This window comes from Neovison vison, chromosome 2, assembly GCF_020171115.1.
Source record: "Neovison vison isolate M4711 chromosome 2, ASM_NN_V1, whole genome shotgun sequence".
In the NCBI taxonomy this organism is placed as follows: Eukaryota; Metazoa; Chordata; class Mammalia; order Carnivora; family Mustelidae; genus Neogale; species Neogale vison.
In genome coordinates, this window is record NC_058092.1 from 200,651,374 (window position 1) to 200,673,066 (window position 21,693).

At 36.5% G+C, this 21,693-nt stretch overlaps 1 protein-coding gene across 4 annotated transcripts in view; it reads right to left on the minus strand.

Annotated features, from left to right (window-relative positions):
- Positions 1-2,845: 2,845 nt before the first annotated feature.
- Positions 2,846-21,693, minus strand: part of PARG (poly(ADP-ribose) glycohydrolase) — a 125,166-nt gene continuing 106,318 nt past the window's right edge. For all 4 annotated transcript variants that reach the window (XM_044240013.1, XM_044240012.1, XM_044240015.1 and 1 more), the window contains exons 16-18: positions 18,838-18,943; positions 5,213-5,341; positions 2,846-4,526 (exon numbers count right to left, since the gene is read on the minus strand). In XM_044240013.1, the coding sequence (XP_044095948.1) occupies positions 4,372-4,526; positions 5,213-5,341; positions 18,838-18,943 (390 nt within the window). In that variant the 3' untranslated portion in view covers positions 2,846-4,371. The remainder of the gene's footprint in view (positions 4,527-5,212; positions 5,342-18,837; positions 18,944-21,693) is intronic.

The following is a 21,693-nucleotide window of genomic DNA, read 5'->3' on the forward strand; positions in this document are numbered from 1 at the left end:
AAAATAAAAGCTGACCTTTTATCTACCCTACATGGACTCACTACAAGGAAAAGTACATTTCCATCAGGAAATCTATTTTTTAGCTTCCAGTGCTACTTTCTCAGAATCCAGGAACCATCCAAGAACCAGGGGAATCAACATGGCAGGAATCAAGAGGCACTTGATGCCAGCTCCCACATTAAGTCAAGAAAGGGCATGAAGGTAACCCATCTTAATGTTACATTTTAAGTCAACCCATTTGTTTACACAACTCTCCAACAGAGGAAATCATGTAAGGGAGTTCAACATTGTGGTAAACTGATACGGTGCAACTGCCTATTCAAGTTTCCAAATTGACGACATAAAAATTCAATTATTTTTTCTAGGTTCAATAGGAACAGAGTAGTGAAAAGAAAATACTACTTATGGAGTTTTAGATCACTTACCCTCTCTATTTAAAACTGAGTACAGAGGACAAGTCATTCATCTTTGTATCCCTGAGCAGAAAGTTCAGTGGATACCAAGGAAGATACCTGTGTCAATGAATATGTGAATGGATGGAAGGATAGTGGTCCTCAGAACCTTCAAGACATCTTCCCTGTCCCTGTTTTGAGCTCTCTTGGAAGATGGAAATTAGGAAAAGGGAGTGAATACCAGGACACATGGTCTTAGGAACCTGGCCAGGATGAAAAACTAATACAGCCAGAATTCTCCATATTTTTGGAAAGTTCCTCGTGACAGTGACCATCTCTATGTGCTTAACACCTGATGTGGAATAACAAATCTACACGTAAAAACTTTCACCAAATGCCTAGGACACACTCTGTAGACTGAAAATAAGAGCATTCATATGAACATCTCAAAACTGGCATAGATTACTTGAGAAAAAAGAGGTTGGGACCAGAATTTCTTTATTCTAGTCCTACAAAAAATCATGTAAACACTAGCACAGACCTCTCCTTATCCCCAAGTTCAAAATCATCATGAGATCGTAGTCCTACTTTTAAAATAAACAGTTAGGAAAAAAAAAACCAATTATCAGGTAAACATAGCAGTTTTGGTTGTCTTGTATGGGAAACTTTCTGCTCTGGAGGCTTAGCAGATCTGTGTGGGAATTCGATGAGGAGAGACAGAGGGCATTCTGTCACAGGCACAAAAAACAGCAGTGGGTCAGTGGATTTTAGCAGTTTGTTCCAATAAGTATCAACTGGGACTCCCCTTCCAGCCCCCAAACAATAACAGGATTAAATATCTGAACTCAAGTGCCAGCAATGGCTGGTCTTTCTCTTACTTCCAAAAACAAAGGATTGGGGCAGATCCACAAGGTTAAACGAAGAAAGTACAGGCCTTCTAAATTGTATTATCTTTAAAGCAGACATACTAGGATTTAGGTTTTCCTTACATCAGAAAAAAGTCATGAACATGCAGCTACACAGACTGGAAAAGACAGGAAATAAACAAACAAACAGGTGAGAATCCATACACAACTGCTTCTCTTCCCGTTGAAGTTTTAAAGAACGCAACCCAGCTACTTCTTTGCTCCATCATATTCTTGCATTGGGACAGCTTAATCAATATTTGGTGCCAAAGCAATAAATATTTGTTAAATACCCGGAATGGCAGTCATGAAGCCTGGTTAGATCTCCTTTTCAATCTCCCCTTTAAGTACCAATTTGGGTCTGCCTGCCCTTAATGTCCCTTCAACCAGCAAGAAAAAAATAATTCTCCCAGAGGTATTTTAATATACCCCACTGATAATCAGTCATTCATTATGAAGAATAACTTATAGTAGGAACTTGGTAGAGAACAACAGTGTCAGAGCCTTTGTTCTATCAGTTCTTCTCTAGCAATGACAGAGTAAGTTTCCTTTCACAATGAACTTCTGGAAGTTTAGATGGTATTCCCTCACGTCTGGGCATCGGTTAGCCCATTGGAAAAGTGTGCTAAAATATGAAGAGCCACTAGAATAGTACCTAATATACAGTGGATGCTCCATAAATGTTTCCTGGTCAATTATAACAGCTGACATTTATTGAGCACCAACTATGGGCCAGACCCTATAAGCACTTCTTTATATATAGTATTTCCTAGTAAGTGCTAATAGCCTGTTTTCTAGATGAGTTAAATAAGGCTCAGAAATTCAGTTTATTTAGAGAATTAGCAAGGAATGTGGCTAGCACTTGAACCCAGTTTGTCTGATTTAAAATCTCATATCCTTTCTATTACTCCACATTGCTTCCTTCAACTGTTATGGCATTTGAGTGAGCTAGACAGAAAGTGTAAACCAAGTGAGCTAATTAATCACCTACGAATTCTAAACTAAAATATTGCTTCATGCCTCAACAGATCAAAGGAGGGAGGGTAAACAACATGAAATGAAACAATAAACCCCTAATGGAAGGGAATAAGATGCTGTTAAATGTTTTAGAACAAACAACTGTTAATTAGATGTCTGATTTTATTCCTATTTTTACAGAGGGCATTCCTACTGCCTCAAAAGATGGACATTATTTCTTTTTACATTCCATCTGATTAAACTGTCCCCATCCTGGAAGGTACTGGGACAAAGTAGGTGTTTTTATTCTTGGAAAACCCTCAAAAGAGAGAGGCACTCAGGTAGATGGCCCAGTCACTAAGCCTCTTCAGCACCAACAGTTAGGTCTTTGCTTCTATGTTCTGGAATATTAGGCTGGGTGGTCTACTTACCTGGATTTAATGATTTCTCTACCACACGAACCATCCTATATTGTTCATGTAATGTTTTAAAGAACTGTTCACTTAGTCTTGGAGCCGGGTAAGTGGAAAAGATATGGAAACAGAAAAAAGATATGAAATAGAACCATGAATGCTTAACCAAAGCTTAGAATGGGTTGGTACAGAAGGAAAAGACTTTAATATTAGTAGAAATAAAGCCAGACACCTTGGATTTAGAGAGATAATTAAAAATCGTAGTCACTAAGGTAAAGAACTTGGTCAATGACAAATGGGTGTCATCAAGTGCCAAATTCCATTAACCTCTCAATCTCAACACAAAAAAAGAGATGCAAACATTGGCCATGGTCCCTTTTTTCCCTGCCAATACTGACACAAGGAGTTTGGATCATCTACCAAAATTTCTTATTAGTAGGATTTGACCTCCAATAGCATTTTCTGACAGTTGACTCTAAACTAGAGCTTCAACAGTATAGCTAAGGATTATTTTAGAAATATGAATAAATGCTTCACAATTAAACTCTACTCTCAATGCAGCATCAGCTTTCATTTTTAACCTCCAAAAGACACTATGTTTGATGAGAGTTTAATGGACATAATTATAAATAAATGATTCTAAACAGAGCCCTTGATTAAGCCTAAACCTAATCATTTTCCATAACTCCAGTTTTATTTGATTTTATGTGCTTGCACACAGACACACTTAAAGAACATATATTTATATATAAAATATAGATGATATGGGAGTTTCTGACAAATGATTTGTTAATGGAGATTTATTAACTATAACCTTTGAATACCAGAGAAACTTCAATATGTACAAATCAGCATAAGTTCCCAGTTCCTAAACTTTGGTTATATGAATATGCCTCAAGCACCATAGAACAAACAATAATTTTAATTTGAAAAGAAAAAAATACTCAAGAAAAGAAAAACCCTGCAACTCTCTTGTATCTTTTCTTCTTTTTAAAACACCATCTGGGAAACTCTTTTATTGTACATTTCCTTCCATCTTAGTTTCCAAAAACGGTATTAATAAAAATTGATCAGGGAAGAAAGGACTGACAAACCACTGTAGATCAAGGTGATATCTCAAAAGAACTATATCTGGATATTATTCTGTCTGAATTACAAAATTGTTTTAACCTAGGGGATGTGTATTATGTAACATGTATGAAAAAAATCCTCAACTCTTCATTTTCAAAATTCAAAAACTCAAACACAATCATAACAAGGGTTGGGGGTGAAAGGCTTACAAGGAAATCTTTAGCAAACCCAGTTAAAAACTTCTTGATTTTCAACATCTTCCCTGGCATCTGCTAGCTGCAGAGGCAATGTGCATAATATATAGGCATCAAAAAAGAGACCTGACAGGCTGAGCATAACCCTTCATGGGATTTCACAGAAAATCTGAGGGGCAAGGAAAGAAAAACTGAAGGATGAAGACTGAAATAGAAAAAAAGGCAAACAAAATATATTTAAGCCTGTGTAAGTGAGGATGGAGGGGGCTTACATATACAAACTGACAAGTGCCGGTGTGTGGAAGGGATTGCATCCTTGCCCACAAACTGGATTATATACACATTTATATTAAGTTAAGTCAATTCATATATTACACCTGACAAGTCCAACAGGATGTTTCTGGTGAGAGGTGGAAGGAGGTTCTATTTACTCAGCTCCTCAGGCCCCGGTCCTTTGTCCTGGCTGGTTGGTGGTCTCTGCACAGGACTCAACAGCATGGTATATGAATGGATAAAGTTTGATGTCTGGTCCGGGGGTGGAACAGTTTCTGCATTCTTCATTGTAATACCGGAGCAACAGCTTAAATACTTCTCCTGGAGAGTAAAGGCCAGACCAATATCCACATTAAGGTATACAGATGTATAAAATTACTAAAGAACACTCCACATGTTAATATGTGCTCACTTTTGGCTTTTGAAAATAAAGCATGAATGTCATATTCCTGGAAGGCTTTTCTGACATAAAGTTAAAAAAATTTTCTTAAGTACCGTAAAGAAACTACTTATTAGTTCATGACAACAACAGGCTACACATGTACATAAGCCATCTTTCATTTTAGGAGTCTGTGGCAACTTTATTTCTACATTCAGCTCCCAGGATACCAAGGCCTTTCACATCCAGCTGCAATATAGCAAATGAATATGCTGTTATGTATGATAAATATGACTCAGAGTGAGGCCTCTTAGACTTGAACTTATCCTCCTATGCCATCCCTCTTTTAGTTTTCTATATGCATAAATGTAAAAATGGATATTAAACTCCAGCTTCTTGGCCTGACTTTAATAAGCTGACATATCCCTTCAAGATAGCAGATAAAACTTTGTCAGAAAAAAGATTCTGCAGATGTTGCCCAACTAAGTCAACTAAGTTGCCTTCTCAAAGTCATGCTTTCCTTTCTTATCCACCATAATCCATCCAGTTTCAGCAAGTGTCTGATTGTCCACCAAGATGGTGGACAGTCTTATCTAGATACCAAGTGTCAAGTCTATTTCCTACTTACCAACAGTTAGTTTCCTTTCAGTAAGGAAAGTGTGCATGCTGTAAATGTCTCTCATCAATTCTGAGTCCCCAAAGGTGAAATAAACCACATCACGCTCAGCTACAGCAGCTGCCAGTATCTGTATTAAGGCTGTAGCAAAGAGAAAAAAACCACACAGCTATATTATGACACTTCCCATTAAGACACCTTCAGTTCTTTCAACCAGCTAAATTATAGCTGCTGTGCCACAGCTTTATTCTGGATTACAGATTTATAAACCAAATATAAGTGTTATTAGAAATGGCAAATACAGATGGGTATTAATCATCTAGTTGTGTGACTTTTCAGACATGCTCTGAGAATATCATTAAGCCACAGAATTCCACACAAGCACCTTTGTGGGAAAATAAAGGAAGATGCATCGGAGGCAGCACAGTCAAGGCACTAAGGAGGTATTTTCTTTCACTTATATTAATTTGGAACTAAACTTCTTTGCTTGCTTGATTTGATTATTTTGTTTTATTACATAGTCAGCAGTCTTTTGTATCACAGGAGTCTCTATGATTTTTCATGAATAATGCACTTGGGAGGTTCTAATGCTCTCATTAACCCTACAGCAAGCATTCTCAAAATGGCTTAGAGAGTACACCTGCATCCTTCCTGTACTCCCACCTCCACCCAGTCACTGCAGTATGGAGTCATTGTTACTGAAAACATTGAAAAGTAACTCTGGTATGCAGGAATGGGAAAATCATTGTGAACCACTATCCCCAGAAATCAAAGTTACAAATCATGGAGCCTGAAGTATGTTTCCAAAAATTAAGTTCCTGCATAATCTTAATCTAAATGGACATTATTTCATTTTTAAAATTTTTTTGAAGACTTTATTATTTTAATTCCAGTGTATTTAATATACAGTGCACAATATAGTGATTCATCAGTTCCATATATTACTCAATGTTCATCAAGATAAGTGGACTCTCAATCCCTTTCATCTGTTTTACTCGCCCCCCATTCACCTGCCCTATGCTAACCATCTGTTCTCTATAGTTAAGAGTCTGTTGGTTTCTCTCTTTTTTTCCCCCTTTGTTCATTTGTTTTGTTTCTTAAATTCCACAAGTGAAATGACACAGTGTCTTTCTTGACAAGCTTATTTTGCTTTGCATTACACTCTCTAGCTCTTTTCATGTTGTTGCAAATGGCAAGATTTCATTCTTTTTTATGGCTGAGTGATATTATACACACATACACACATATGTGGAATATATATACCACATCTTCAGCCATTCATCTTTTGATGGACACTTGGGCTGCTTCCATAGTTAGGCTATTATAAATAATACTGCAATAAGCATAAGAGTACATATATCCCTTTGAATTAGTGTTTTCATAGTATGATTACTGAACCATAGCGTAGTTCTATTTTTAATTTTTTGAGGAACCTCCATATTATTTTCTACAATGGCTGTACCACTTTTCATTCCCACCAACAGTGCCAAGAGTGTTTCTTTTATTTCACACCCTTGCCAACACTTGTTTCTTGAGTTTTTGACTTTAACCATTCTGAAAGGTGTAAAATGATTCCTCATTATGGCTTTGATTTTCATTTCCCTGAAGATGAGGTTTATGTTGAGTATCTTTTTTATCTTTTTATCTTTTTATGTTGAGTATCTTTTTATCTATCGGCCATTTGTATGTCTTCTTTGGAGAAAAGTCAACAAATTTATTTTAAATAACAATAAAACTGAACATAGGTATAAACTGAAAAAAACAACAAAGGTATAATATCTTTTACTTCATAAAAAGGGAGTTTAGTTTTAAAAAAGTTTAGTTTTAAGAAACTAAAACATTATGGAGAATAACTTCAGTATAGTTCTGATTTTGAGAGCATGTTTTTTTTAAAATTTTATTTTTTAAAAATGTTTATTTATTTATTTGACAGAGATCACAAGTAGGCAGAGAGGCAGGCAGAGAGAGAGAGAAGGAAGCAGGCTCCCTGCTGAGCAGAAAGCCTGAGATGCAGGGCTTGATCACAGGAGCCTGGGATCATGACCTGAGCCAAACGCAGACGCTTTAACCCACTGAGCCACCCAGGCACCACTTATTTTGAGAGCATGTTGATACTCTATATATTCAAAAAACAAAAGTAAGAATGGGAATGGAGAAGAACCTATAATTAAATGCAAACAATAACAAATTAGCCTAATTTTATTTCAAAAGAATAACATAACTACACTGAAAGGAAAAGGAAAAATAAAAAGATGAAAGAAAAAAAGAACTAACCCAAGTAACTTATGAGCATAATATATGAGTAATATACTGTCAGTCTTGGGCAAGGAGAAAAGAATTACAAACAAATCCCCAATTCTTTTTACTAGGTTTGCTTACCATAGTAGTTCAGGCAAAACAATTTTGCAACTATTTTTAAATATATTTCAGGATTGAGCAAATGAGTAAAGGTGTTGATACTGTTGGGAGCTGGGGCTCTTACCATAGAAGAGGGGACACACAAGCCTGAATGGGGGAAGAAAAAAATAACTGGGATGGATTGAAATGGAAGGCACTAGTGTATACTCAGAGACTTGTAAAATACATACATTTGTGTTTGTGTGTGTGTGTGTATTCTTAGCTTTGTCTGCTAATGTGCTTTGAAAGAAGACACCCCAGCAGCAGTGAGCACATCTAGTGCCCAGATCTTGGTCTCTAATATCATTCCCCCTTTAAAGGAGCTGGATTCCTCAGGGAAATGCCTGATTCCATGGTTAGAATAGGACAGGTACAAGATAAGCCCAGGATATTTTGTTATACCAGAAAGTAGAGAAAGTGATCAGGATATAGGAGCCAGTTTGAAGGAGAGCCCACTAGTCAACTCTGGACAAGCTCAGCACCAAAATATTAAATACAGTAATAAATTACAAACCACTGAAAAAATATGAATTCTTGATAATGATAATGATTCTTCTCACTGATAACATATAATAGAAAAAAAGAAGGAGGGGCTCTTACTCATAGGAGAAAGTCAAAGACTAAATCAGTAAAGTGGAGGGAGAGATAGCACAGGATAATCCTCTTTTGAAGCCATCATGGTAACGACTGAATCAGGCAAAAATCACTAAAGGATGCCAAATCTAATGGAAATTTTGTCTTAAAGTGTATTTCCAGATGGCTTATTAGCTACAAGGCAGGGAAAAACTCACTATCCATACAGTGGAGAAATCAGACAACACCGTGACTGCATAATCAAAATTAACACCACCAATGGAGTCAGATGGCCATCAAGTGCCTCTAGACACTATTATCTATGCAGTATTCTAAGAATGCATAACCTCAACCTAATTATGAGGAAACAGCAGACAAACTCAAGGAACACAGTGTTTTTTAAATACATGTCAATGTCATAAAAGATTAAAAAAAAAAAAAGCTATGGAAATACTCCAAATTCAAAAGGAGGCTAAAAGACATAACTAAAGGCAATACCTGACGCTGGACCGTGTATTGGAGAGCAAGAAGGCTATAAATGGTTTATTACGGTACCTAACAAAACTGGAACATAGGTGATAGAGTAGATAAAACTATTTTATCAATATACATTTATGAGTTTAATAATTATGAAGTGTTTACATAAGAGAATATTTTATTCTTAGGAAGCACAAACTGGAAGTATGTAGGAAAACAAGTGTAATGTATATAACTTGAGCTCAAAGTGTTCAGAAAAATTGTGCATGTGTGTATTCATATATATGCATGTCCACACACACACAGAGTCATTTTTCCTTTTATAACTTTTTGTATATTTGAAATTATGTTTAAATAAAAAGTTTTTAAAAATTATGTAAGAAAAAAATATATTTAAGTTGGACTAGTAAATTTGATATGGCTGACTATCCCCAAATTTGGAAAATCATCTAAGACATAATACATGTGAGATTCTAAAATACCAAAGTATTCCCTAATTTCCAAACTAATATTTATTGAATATCTACAACATGTGAGGTACCATGACTAGGCCTCATTAATCTTGCAGTGTTGAAAGTAGTTAATCTCAAAATAGAGGTAAGTTTTAATTAAAACTGTTCAACCAACTTATGCATATATTAAAGCTTCAGTATACTCAATTTTAAAAGGTTCCTAATTAACCTAAACTACATAAAAAAAGGAAAAACAAATTGTCACTTTCCTCTATCAAGAAGTACCATTTCTTACCTTTTAGTTTGAATGAAAATTTGGCTTTAAATATTTCCTATTAAAAAAAGAGAAACCCTAAGAAAAGTCCTTTCAGTTCTATTTCCTCCTTATATACATAAATACAAGATCACTGGTCATTTGCCACTTATGAAAATGAAGTCTGAATAAAAACATCCAAAATGTATCACCCTAAAGAATATATTTTAAGAAAGCTTCACAGGCCATCTTGTTCCTATGGATAGGCTCTTAGAGCTAAGCTTGAACACAGCTACCAAAAAGAGGTTGGATCGTAGTAAGAGAAACCAATTTACATTACATTTTTTATTTCACATCCATTTCTATCTGGGCTGCAACATTAGCATGTGTCAAGCAGGCTGGGACTGGATACAGGAGACCGGAGTTCAGTCCCACCCATCTGCTAGCTCTCTAGATCCATGACTTTGGCAAAGTCACTTAACTCTCTTGCCTGCATCTTTCCCAGCTATGCTGTGAAGGAGTTGGATCGGATGATCCCTAAAGACTCTTTTAGAGTGGAGAATTCCATAATCCCTGCTATAATTTTTCTCCTTGCACTGGATATTAGACTATAAATACACAAGTGAAATTTCCAGAAATATAAATTAATCTTGACTCTACATGTATCAGTAATCACTAACAAAAGATCATTTTAAACAGAACTGTCTTCAGACCTCACTATCTACAACATCCCCAAGATCTTTGCAAATCTAAAGAATTAAAGTCTCAGAATTTAGGGAATCCTCTTGCATCCCAAGTTAGAGGAGAATAAATCACAAATCTAATAGGGTATATGGACTAAGTCCTAGTATGATATAAAAGCATCAAATTCTAACTTCCAGCACAACTAGGTGCCAAAATAATCACTTAAATTAACCTGCAGGGAGCTTGATTTTAATTTTCTTTTTGGCATCAATGTTAAGCTATGAAGAAAATTCAAATAAATATAAATAACACCAAAAAACAATTCACAGTGTCCTCCTGCAACAAATGAACCAAACTAAAAATGAGTAAAATGATGGATACTCATACCACAGGTGTGGTTTGAGGCCATCAGCGTATGATTTTAGTAACAATTGCTAACACTGAGTTCTTACAGCATGCTGAATGGTTCTAGCAGCTTTAAAAGCACAAACTCAAGATTTACAAGAATTAACTCAGTTAATCCTTACAAAAACTGGATATGGTACGTATTAGTATCATCTCCATTTTGAAAATAAGGCAAAATAGGTATCAAAAGGTTAAATAATTCATCTAGGGTTAAAGGCCAGAAAGCAGTGGAGCTGAGGTTTGAACCCTAGCAGAGGTTTGAACCCCCATGACTTAAGGACATGCTCCCTCACTCACTATTCTACAAAGCTATCATGGCCAAGTCATTCTGCTCTACTCCAAGCAAATATACCTCATGCCAGCAGAAGAATTTCCTCAAGTTGTTTATATTATTTAAATGCATGCTGGCAAAAAGACCCAACAGTATAGATTTGAAAGTATAAGATGCCATTCTAATGAAACTCAAGGTGTTTTGTGACCTCTTACACCGTGGTTACTCTAAAAGCTCAAGGCTTTTTGCTCACTCCTCTCAGCCAACTCTTACTCTGTAACTGGTCTTGTCCTCTGGCAAAAAAAACTGTGGTTTTTTTGGTTTGTTTGTTTGTTTGTTTAAGATTTTATTTATTTATTTGTCAGAGAGAGACAGGGAGAGTGAGCACAGGCAGACAGAGTGGCAGGCAGAGACAGAGAGAGAAGCAAGCTTCCTGCCAAGCAAGAAGCCTGATGTGGGACTCGATCCCAGAACGCTGGGATCATGAACTGAGCCGAAGGCAGCCGCTTAACCAACTGAGCCACCAAGGTGTCCCTGGCTACTGTTTTTAATCAACACCACCTATAGCTGCTTCCAAGCCCCCATATTACTAAAGCCTCCATCTATAATCCTTTCACCTTCTTAAAAAAAAAAGAAAAAAAAAAGATTTTTTTATTTATTTGAGAGAAAGAGAGAGTTGGGGGAAGGGCAGAAGCAATCTTCAAGCAGACTCTGCTGAACGTGAAGTCCAACCTGGAACTTGATCCCCACAACCCTGAGGTCACAACCTGAGCCAAAACAAAGAGTCAGACACTTAACTGACTAAGCCACCCAGGTGTCCTGATCCTTTCACTTGCTTTAAATGTACTCTCTCTTTAAGAATTCAACCATCTCTCGGGGCACCTGGGTGGCTCAGTGGGTTAAAGCCGCTGCCTTCGGCTCAGGTCATGATCCCAGGGTCCTGGGATCGAGCCCCGCATCGGGCTCTCTGCTCAGCAGGGAGCCTGCTTCTTCCTCTCTCTCTGCCTGCCTCTCTGCCTACTTGTGATCTCTGCCTGTCAAATAAATAAATAAAATCTTAAAAAAAAAAAAAAAAAGAATTCAACCATCTCCAAAATGGCAAATCCCAAATCCAGATCCAGATCCAGAATTTGTGGCCAATAATGATTAAACAGCAACAGTGCAGACACTGGACTCATGGGCATCAATCCTGGTTTGTATCTTAACACTGCTGCATGCCATCCTTGTGACCTTGGGCTAGATACTTACCTCTCTATGCCTTGGTTGTTTCACCTACGAAGATAAAAATAAAACTTACCTAATACGTCGTTATGAGCTAATACATGTAAGGAAAGCACTTTGTACAATTTCTGGAACACACAATGCATGCAACATGCTCTCAACTAACAACAACAATAATGAAAATATACTGATTTTTGAGAAAGGGAAAATGTGAATTTTGGTTCTGACATTTATTAGCTCTCTCTCTTTGGGCAGGTTTATTAGCTTCTCTTTGAACCTTGGTTTCCTCACCTTAAAAATGTGGCTACAAATTGGAGGGTAACTATGCAAACTAAAGGAGAAAATAAGTCTTTCTTAAACCCAGTTCATCATTAGTAATCCACAGGCAGTTAAAATTTCCCAAAGCCACTTCCCAGATCCACTAACTAAGGCAGCATCTCCAAGGTTCTGATGACCATTCCACTCACTCTACACACCTTGAATGCATTATCATTTACAAGACCCCATTCTAGGCACTGGGCCCACAGAAGAGGACAATGTGAAAGTGTTAAGGAAGGAATATTCTTACTCAAATGTGTAAGAGCAAGGCTGAGAGAGAAATGGAGTGTGATGTGTTCTGACAGAAGTAAGCAAAGTGATAAGGAGCCTGTGGTAAGACAAAGTGAACTGAACTGGCCTATATTTCTATTATACCCTTTCATTTTTTTATTGATAGGCTTCTATAATCTCAGAGAATTTTTCACTTAATATAAATATGCAATAAAAATCAACTGAAAAACTTCTTAATCTCACAAGGGATGTATCCCGTGTTTACGGACTTCCTGGCTACAATGATTTGGTCCAAGAGATGGGACTTGATCCCAGGATCCTGGGATCATGACCTAAACTGAAGTCAGACACTTAACCAACTGAGTCACTCAGGTGCCCCTCCATAAAATTTTTAATGAAGGAGTTCTCCTTCCTTCTAGGGTCACTCAAATATAGTACTATAAGCCTGTGACTTTTGGTCCCCAGCTCCTGCCATCTCACCCACATATGCTAGTAACCCCCATTCAGGCTTAAGTGACTACGTAGATTAGTGTCTGTTAAAACTAAAGAATCCTACTATAGAACTTTGTTTCAGTGTTGGTGAGCTGGAGATAGGTGGTGGGAGAGGAATGGGGATCTTTATGGAACAGTTAACACTAGAGTGGAGTCTTAAAGGAACATAGGGAATTAACCAGATACTAACAGGCAATTTCAGAAAAATGTGCAAAAACTTAAATTAATGAAAGGCACAAAAGGTCGTTGAATAAGTTATTATTAAAGAGAAATTCATTGAGCATATTTTATTTGTAAATCACTTTTAGGTAGTGAAGGCAGGGAATGGAGATAGACAAGAAAATACATGGGATTATAACATCAAGATACATTCTAATTACAGAAAACTAACAATGGCATAATTTTCCCAAGTCAGGTAACACAGTACTGAAAAGGTATAAAAAATAAATACTGGGGCGCCTGGGTGGCTCAGTGGGTTAAGCCTCTGCCTTCGGCTCAGGTCATGATCTCAGGGTCCTGGGATCGAGTCCCGCATCGGGCTCTCTGCTCGGCAGGGAGCCTGCTTCCTCCTCTCTCTCTCTGCCTGCCTCTCTGCCTACTTGTAATCTCTCTCTGTCAAATAAATAAATAAAATCTTTAAAAAAAATAAATAAATACTGAAGGAAATGGAAGGGGGAATTGGCAAAAATATAAAAGAAAGACCTTTAGAGTACCACTCAATCCCTTCACAAAGCAAGCAGTCAAAATTAGAGGGATACAGAGTGTGATCTAATAAGTAATCAGGGTAGAATCTAATAGACCTAGAATAGTCCTACACCCTTCAGAGACATCTCTTCACACGCTAATATAGTATCTGCAACAACTGACTGTTAGGTCACCAAGAGAAGCTCAAAAAACTCCAAAAAGTAGAAATAATACTATCTATACTCTTTGATGATAATGTAATACAATTTACAAATAAAAGGTAAAAGAAACCATTTTGTTTTTAAACTGACCATTTCAAAATGGTTTTAAATTATCTCCAAAAAATCTCATGGGTGTCTGGTGGTACACATAAGGCAGAAGCCCATTTCACAGTCTCTACTGAGATAGGATGAATAAAGCTGCAAAAGGAAGTTGCTTCCATCCTAACAATGAAAAAAGGCCAAGTAATTCAAAAAATAATTTTTTCCCGAGTCTACCAGAGAGTTGCATTGTTGCAAGGTAACCAAAGTATGGCAACCCCCTCCAAGAAGATATGAAACACATAAACTACTATCTTTGAAAGAGCATAGGAGACAGAGGTGACCCCCATACAAATGGGTAAGAATAAATCAACTAAAACTTTAATATAATTTTAAAAGCCAAGGGTAGACTGGGGGGTTACTTTGGAATAAGCAGAAGCCCCAGAAATAAAGAGAGTTCACACTCACTCAAAAGCTTTTTTCCATAGGCCTCCACAAGCTGCTCAGAAAGATGAGGGGCCAGGCAGGAGAACAGAGAAAGCCCATGTGGTAGCACAGGCATGCAAGAAATGACTGGCCGCCGGTGGGGGACAGGCGCCAAGTCCCTCCCTCTTCCCCATATCCCTTCTTTCCCACCCTCTGGCTCTAAAATCCACTGGTCGGAAGTTGTTAGTAAATGTCTGTTGAATGAATGAATATATGAAAAATATTAACAGTTGTCAGCAGAATGTACAATGAAAAAGGTTAAAAATTAAATTGTTGTAAATTTTAACACTCATGTACAGTTAGGCAGCAAGCATATTAACAAATATTTAGCCTTATTGCTAATAAAAGAAACACCAGTTTAAGTTTAAATGCTGATGTTCTCACTCTATGATTTTTTTTTTGTTTAACTATCCTTCCTTCCTTCTTTCTCTTGTAAGGTAGGGATAGCATCTGATGGTTCAAAGAGTCTTCCTGGTAGGTTTGGTAAGACCTAGGCACAGATAAAGTGGCCAGTCGAGAAAGAGTTAATATTGGCCCTGTTTTTATCTGCTGTAAGAGAGTTTTAGTTTTCCAATCTTGTATTATCTACTGATACTCTGAACTGGACCACAGCCTCTTGATTCTTTCCTATGCATCTGCTTTATCTCCCTAATATTGGGTCATTAGCAAACATCTTTTTCTTGGTACTCTCTTCTCTAGGATTCATCTAGGATGTAAATCCCCCCTTGCTCATGTCTATGTGACTAATGAAAAGGTGAGCTTGTAAAAGAAGGGCTTACACTATCCTGATGGCTGACTTTTTTTAAAAATTGAGATATAACTGATATATAAAATTGTATTAGTTTCCAGGTATACAATATAATGATTTAATATTTGTATATACTGAGAAATGATCACCACAAAAAGTAGTTAACACCCATCATCACACATAGTTACCAAAATTCTTTTTCTTATGATGAAAACTTTCAAGATCTACTCTTTTAGCAACTTTCCAATATGCAATACAGTTATTCACTATAGTCACCATGTTATACATTACATCCCCATTATTTATTCATTTTATAACTGGAAGTTTGTACATTCTGACCCCCTTTACCCAGCCCCAACCCCACCTCTGGAAACCTGTTCTCTGTATCTATGGCCTAGAGTTTTGTTTTAACATTCCATACATAAGTGAGATATACAGTGTTTGACTTCCTCTGCCTCATTCATTTCACTTAGCATAAAAATGCCTCCAAGGCCCGTCCATGTTGTCAGAACACTTCTGATAAAACTCTTTGTTACAAAAACAATATATGCTTACAACAGAAAAATACAAATAAAAAAAATCATCTGAATCACTCACTGAGAGACAACCATGGTTAATCTTTCCACATAAATGGATAAACACAGAAAATCTCAAATTTGTGTGATACTTATTTTCCCCACTTTGGCAGTATTCCAAAAAAAACATTTCCATGTCGGCAGTTTATTTCTGCAACAGTTAAAATGTCTGCATAATATTTCATTACATAGATGTACCACAATATCTTTCTTTCCAAAATCAATATTAGCAAATAATTCCCCACTAAAGAATAAATAACTACTTCAATTTTTAAATGATTATTCAAATTCATGAAGAGGAGGGAGTTGTCAAAAAGTCACTCTAAAGTTTAAGTCTCAATACTTGAGAAAATGAAATACATGATGAAAATCTTTGAATGCTATGCTTGATACTCACCAGGGGAAACAAAACTATAATCTGAGAAAAAGATTTTTTATGCCATAAGGAAAAGAAAGGAAACAAACTCATTTATAAAGCTTCTCAAATTGTCCATCACAAATGACCAAGGCTTATGGCAGACCTGGTTTTTTGGATTGATGATATGAATCTACTCATTCATTTTACTTAAGGGAAAACAGAAAAAAAGTATCTGTCATAAGATCAATAAGCCTAGAGCGAAAAACAGGTTTCTCAAACAAACTGAGGATGATAAAGGATTTCATAAAGTCAGAAATTCTTTCTTCTATAGATTTTCAAAACACTGAAAATAATAACATGTAGTTTTTGTTTCTGAATATGAAAAAAGTATGGGGAAGGAAATCTTTAGAATGAAGAAATAGAAAAGATTTTTCTAAACATGCCACAAATATGTGAACACATAAAAATTAACTCCACATGACAACAACCTAATAGGCTGAAATAAATGAAAAAACCTGAGAAAAACACCTGCAACATGATAATTAACATTTTTTAATATACAAAGAGTTATTAATAGTCAATGAAAAGTCAAAACTATTCCCAAAGAGCTAAGTGAACAGAAAAGTGAAAGCAATTCACAAAGCAAATAAAAATGGGCACTGTATGTATGAAAAATGTTAAACCTCAGAGAAATTTTAAAAGTTGACAAAATCCCATATTGGTAGAGTTTCTTATATAAGGAAGATAGTATAAATTGACATGGCTTTTCAGAAGAACAGTTTGCAACAAGTAATCAAAATATAAAGATATATATGGCCTTTGAGTCATTGATCTCGCTTATAGGAATTAATCCTACAAAAATAATGATATGTAACATATATTTATATATTAAAGTATTGCTTATAAGATAAAATAAGCCAACTGTATATAAATGGGAGAACCAGTGAAATAAATTATGGTACACAGAGGTACATACAACAGAATGCTACGTAGCTATTAAAAATGTTGACAGTACATTTACATTTGTTGGTGTTGAAAGAAATTCATTAGACTGTAGGGTTTTCAAAAAGAAGAGTTTAGAGCATAGACAGTATGGTGTGATGTTATTAATGTCAAACGGTTACACAGATGGTTACATAGAAATGTCTTCTGAAAGGATGGTCACCAAATGCTAACAATGAATTCTGATGATTTTTACATACTTCATAATATTTTTCTCGATTAAAAAAATAGTAAATGTGTCACTTTTACAAAAGTAACATTCATAAATTGACAGACTCAACTGTTTTATTCCCAGTGAAACAGATTTTATCTGTATCTAGGCTGGCTATCAAGTCTAGCTGGTTGTCTTATGTTTGCTTTGTTTTCTTGTTACTTTAATAACTGTAGTGTAACAAAGAATTTCAAAAACCTCTGGAATTTTCAGAATGATACTGTCTTTGTTATGCTAAGGAAGTGACTCTGAGAGGGCCCTGAGAGAGCTTCAAGTTTGGGATTTTCAGCCATTGACCTCCAGGGAGTGGAAGGAGGGCTGAAATTGAGTTCAGTGATGTGGCCAATGATTTTATCAATGATGCCTACATAATGAAGCCCCAGTGAAAACTTCCAGACATCAAAGGTCAGTGGAGCCTCCAGGTTAACAAACACATTAATGTGTGAGGAGGGTGATGTGCCCTGACACCACAGAGAGAAGGCATGGAAACTCTGTATTCCCTCCCAGATCTCACTCACCTGTTACCATAAAACTGTAGTAGCACCTTCCTGAGCTCTCTGAGTTATTCTAGTGAATTATCAAACCCAAAGGGGTTGTAAGAACCTCTTAGATTAATAGGCAGGTGGTCAGAGGTATAGGTAGCCTGGGGACACCTTGCCCCATACTTGTGGCTAGAGTCTGAAGTAGGGGTGGTCTTATGGAGGACTCTGCCTTAACCTGTTGGATTTGTCCTAACTCCAGGTAGTTAATGGCAGGATTATACTGCAGCACATCTAGCTGGTATCAGACCAGTCAGGCTGACACAGAATAGTAACCTTCCTAAGTAATGATATAATACTATTTTCCGTAACTAGTACTTTTGAGAGTTAAGAAAATGTCATAATTTGCTAAATGGCCAATAGTTTTGTTGATCAGATTTTGTGATATTTTTACCATAAACAATAAAATACAAGAAATGTTTATCTTTCTTGGGTAGGGGTATCCAAATGGTTCCTCAAATATGTTATTCATGCAGCTCTCCTAAGCTATACTCCCACACATGTGTACCTTTACTCACTACTATACTACATTTGTCTATGCCTCTCCCATATACTGTGAATTTCAAAGCAAGGACTACATCTTACTCACTTTTGTACTCTCAGTCTACCACAACAGATGCCTCTTAAGTTTGGTGAATGCATGAGTCAACAAAATAGTTCTGTCCATCAAAATCACTTCTGCCAAGGAAGGTGCTTAATGGGTGCTTTGGTTTGAAACTTCATAGTCATTTTGGACTCTTCCGTATCTCTATAAAACTAAATACTGTGTCTTATAGATCAAAGAGATAAGTGACTTCTCAGGAAAATAGTAAATAAAAATAAGAATTCCTTTAAACATGATAAGGAAAAAAAGAGGATGATGTCAAATATTGTTTTTCTCTTCTCTTTGATCTTTGTGGTCTCTTATTACAACAGAACATTAGTAATCCCAGCTTGAAGGACTAACTTTTCTCCCTAGTCACAATGCTATTAGCCTTCTTAAAACAACTTATTTACTCACCTTTTAATCTAGCATCACCACCAAAGGCACCACAGCCCCAGTTTCCCGTGGCCACTGCAGAAAGATTCTCTGAAGAAACTCCAGGACGGAGAAATCCACAGTAAGCCTGCAGGATAAAAGAAATATCACAACATGTGAGTGACTAGACACTAACAGTATTTCTGGCTGATGTACTAGGATCAGTAGCTACTATCAAGTTTATGTTCCATTCCCTTTCTCTCTCCCTTCTCTCCCTCCTTTCTTTCTCTCTTTTGGGGCCAAGGTAGAGGGAAAAGCATAAAATCCTGGGATTATACAAGAAGAGAGTAAGAAATAATCAATTCTAGTATTTATTTCTTTTGATGCTAGACAAATCAAAGCCTTTAAACTAATACAGGTCTCAGTTTCTTTATCTTAATCAAACAAATATAAATGGATATATCAGAGATATTCAAGAACTGATGGGACCCAAATTACAAACTACCAGGAACTAAAGGGAAGAAAGGCACTTAACACATTTCTTTACTTGAAGGCTTCTGATCACCCCTTTTTTTCCATTATGCTTCCTCAGTGCTCACTTTGAATTATTGGGACTAGATTAGTAACTGTGATTAGCTTTTAAATGTGCTTCCTGCCACTGAAATGCTTGATAATGAGCAAACAACTGTATATATAAAAGGGATTCCTACATCTGGTTATACAGTAACCTTTAAGATCCCCTCCAGCTCTAAGATTCTCTTGTTTCATAGCTCTGTTTCAAGCCAGAATATTTTAAAATTTGCTAGTTACCTGAGAAAAGTAAAATATATCCTAAGGATGCTGGCTAAGTATTAATTAGAGAAACAGCTAACTTTGTATATGATAAGGTCCTAGAGTTTCTGTTTTGCATTCTTTACTGTCAGCCCAGTTGGTTTTTCTGCCTCCTAATGGTTCTTAGTTTTCTGAAACTATCAGACTATATTAAAAAGTTTAATATAATAGCAAAGCAAATCTCCCCTGGGTTCTCTTGAGTATGAAACAAAGCCTAAAATACAGCTTACATGTAGTAGTAAATAAAATAAAAAGAATGATGTGTGACAAATGTTCCCAGAGAAAAACCAAGAATAAAGAAAGATGCTTCCATGAAACCCACACATAGAATATAGTAAATTGCTTTCTGAAGTTTCCACAAAGGTATAAAATTTTATTTTACACACTGTCTGGATAGATTAACAAGGCTATTCCTTCCACCCCCTCCTGGGCTGTAAATCCTGACAGATATTAATTATAAGTTGGTACCAGACCATTATTCAACGCTGTGATACAGAGCTTACAGTAGAACTCACAAATTACCTGTGTAATCAGATGCATGGAGCTTCTGAAAGTCTCTTTCAGATAAAAAATATCAAAGAGCTCAATTTTTTTTCATCAGGTTCTTAAAAAATATAGAGTTTCTGTCTTTATGCCAACAAGGGAGAGAACAAACTCTGTCAGAATAGACATAACTTTGCCTCTCGGTTTGTTATCAAATTCTCCTTAACAGGCCTACATGAAGATGATTTCTTAGCCTCCTGTTGGGGCTGCCTCTCTTTTATACTGTCAGAATGGCTTTAGTCTCTTCCTACTGCCATCTCTGTATCTGGGCTGACATTTTTAATGAGCAAACATAGCTTGGTGAAACTAGAGCCCAACAGAGAACTTGGAATATTTATATTATTAGGAGAAAAATCTAATCTAAAGGGCTAATCAACTGTACTAAAACAAACAAACAAACAAAAACCAAACCACACAAAAAAACCCCTCCACAACTACCTTGAAAAATGCCATAACAAAAACAAACTATAAAACTGACATTAATTGCATTTGGTGTTTTGATCAAAACGAATCCAATCTTTAAAAAGGTTAACCAGGGTGCGCCTGGGTGGCTCAGTGGGTTGAGCTGCTGCCTTCGGCTCGGGTCATGATCTCGGGGTCCTGGGATCGAGCCCTGCGTCGGGCTCTCTGCTCAGCAGGGAGCCTGCTTCCATCTCTCTCTCTCTCTGCCTGCCTCTCCATCTGCTTGTGATCTTTCTCTATCCAATAAATAAATAAAATCTTTAAAAAAAAAAAGTTAACCAGAAATTAAATGATATACAACAACTATAAAGTAATTGGGTATAAAGAATAACTGTTTATAATCATTAAATACAAAATTATTTTATCCTGTTTAAACCAAGCATTTTTAAGGTCAGAAATAAGAGACAGGCAGCAAGCTCCTCTGAGTCCTCTTTAGAGAGACAACCTATGTTTCTCCCTCCTACAGTAAGGAGAGGGATCCCTCAAATGCTGGAGACCAGAACACGGTCACTAATCAGGAATTATTTCCTTTTACAACAGCAATGGAACCCTTTATTAAAAAATAAAGTTCAGATATGGATAGAGACCTCAAAAGGGTTGCCAAGTTCTTACTTCATGGGGAAAGGTACTAGGAGTTCTCAAGAGCTCCATGCTGGCAACAAATAACATTTTTCCCCCCACACTCACAGCCAGAGCACCTGAGGAGATTAATCAGAGCAGTAAGAAGAAAAAGCCAGCTCAAACTCTATTGTCACATCCTGACCTGACATTCACCAATGACAGATATATATATATATATATATATATATATATATATATATATAGATATAGATATAGATATATTTTTACTAATAACTTTAAAGGGAAAAGGGGAAGCATTCATATCTTGGATAGTAAGTAGAGGATACCAATGAACAGTTATCTCTCAGAATGAATTTTGATGGGAAAAGAAGAAAGGGAAGATAAAGGTATTTTTGGAGTCCTTAAGGTACAAGGGAGCTTTGAAAGGCAAGAGACAGGAAGAAAACACTGGTATCTAGAGTTACAAACTAGAGCCCAGCT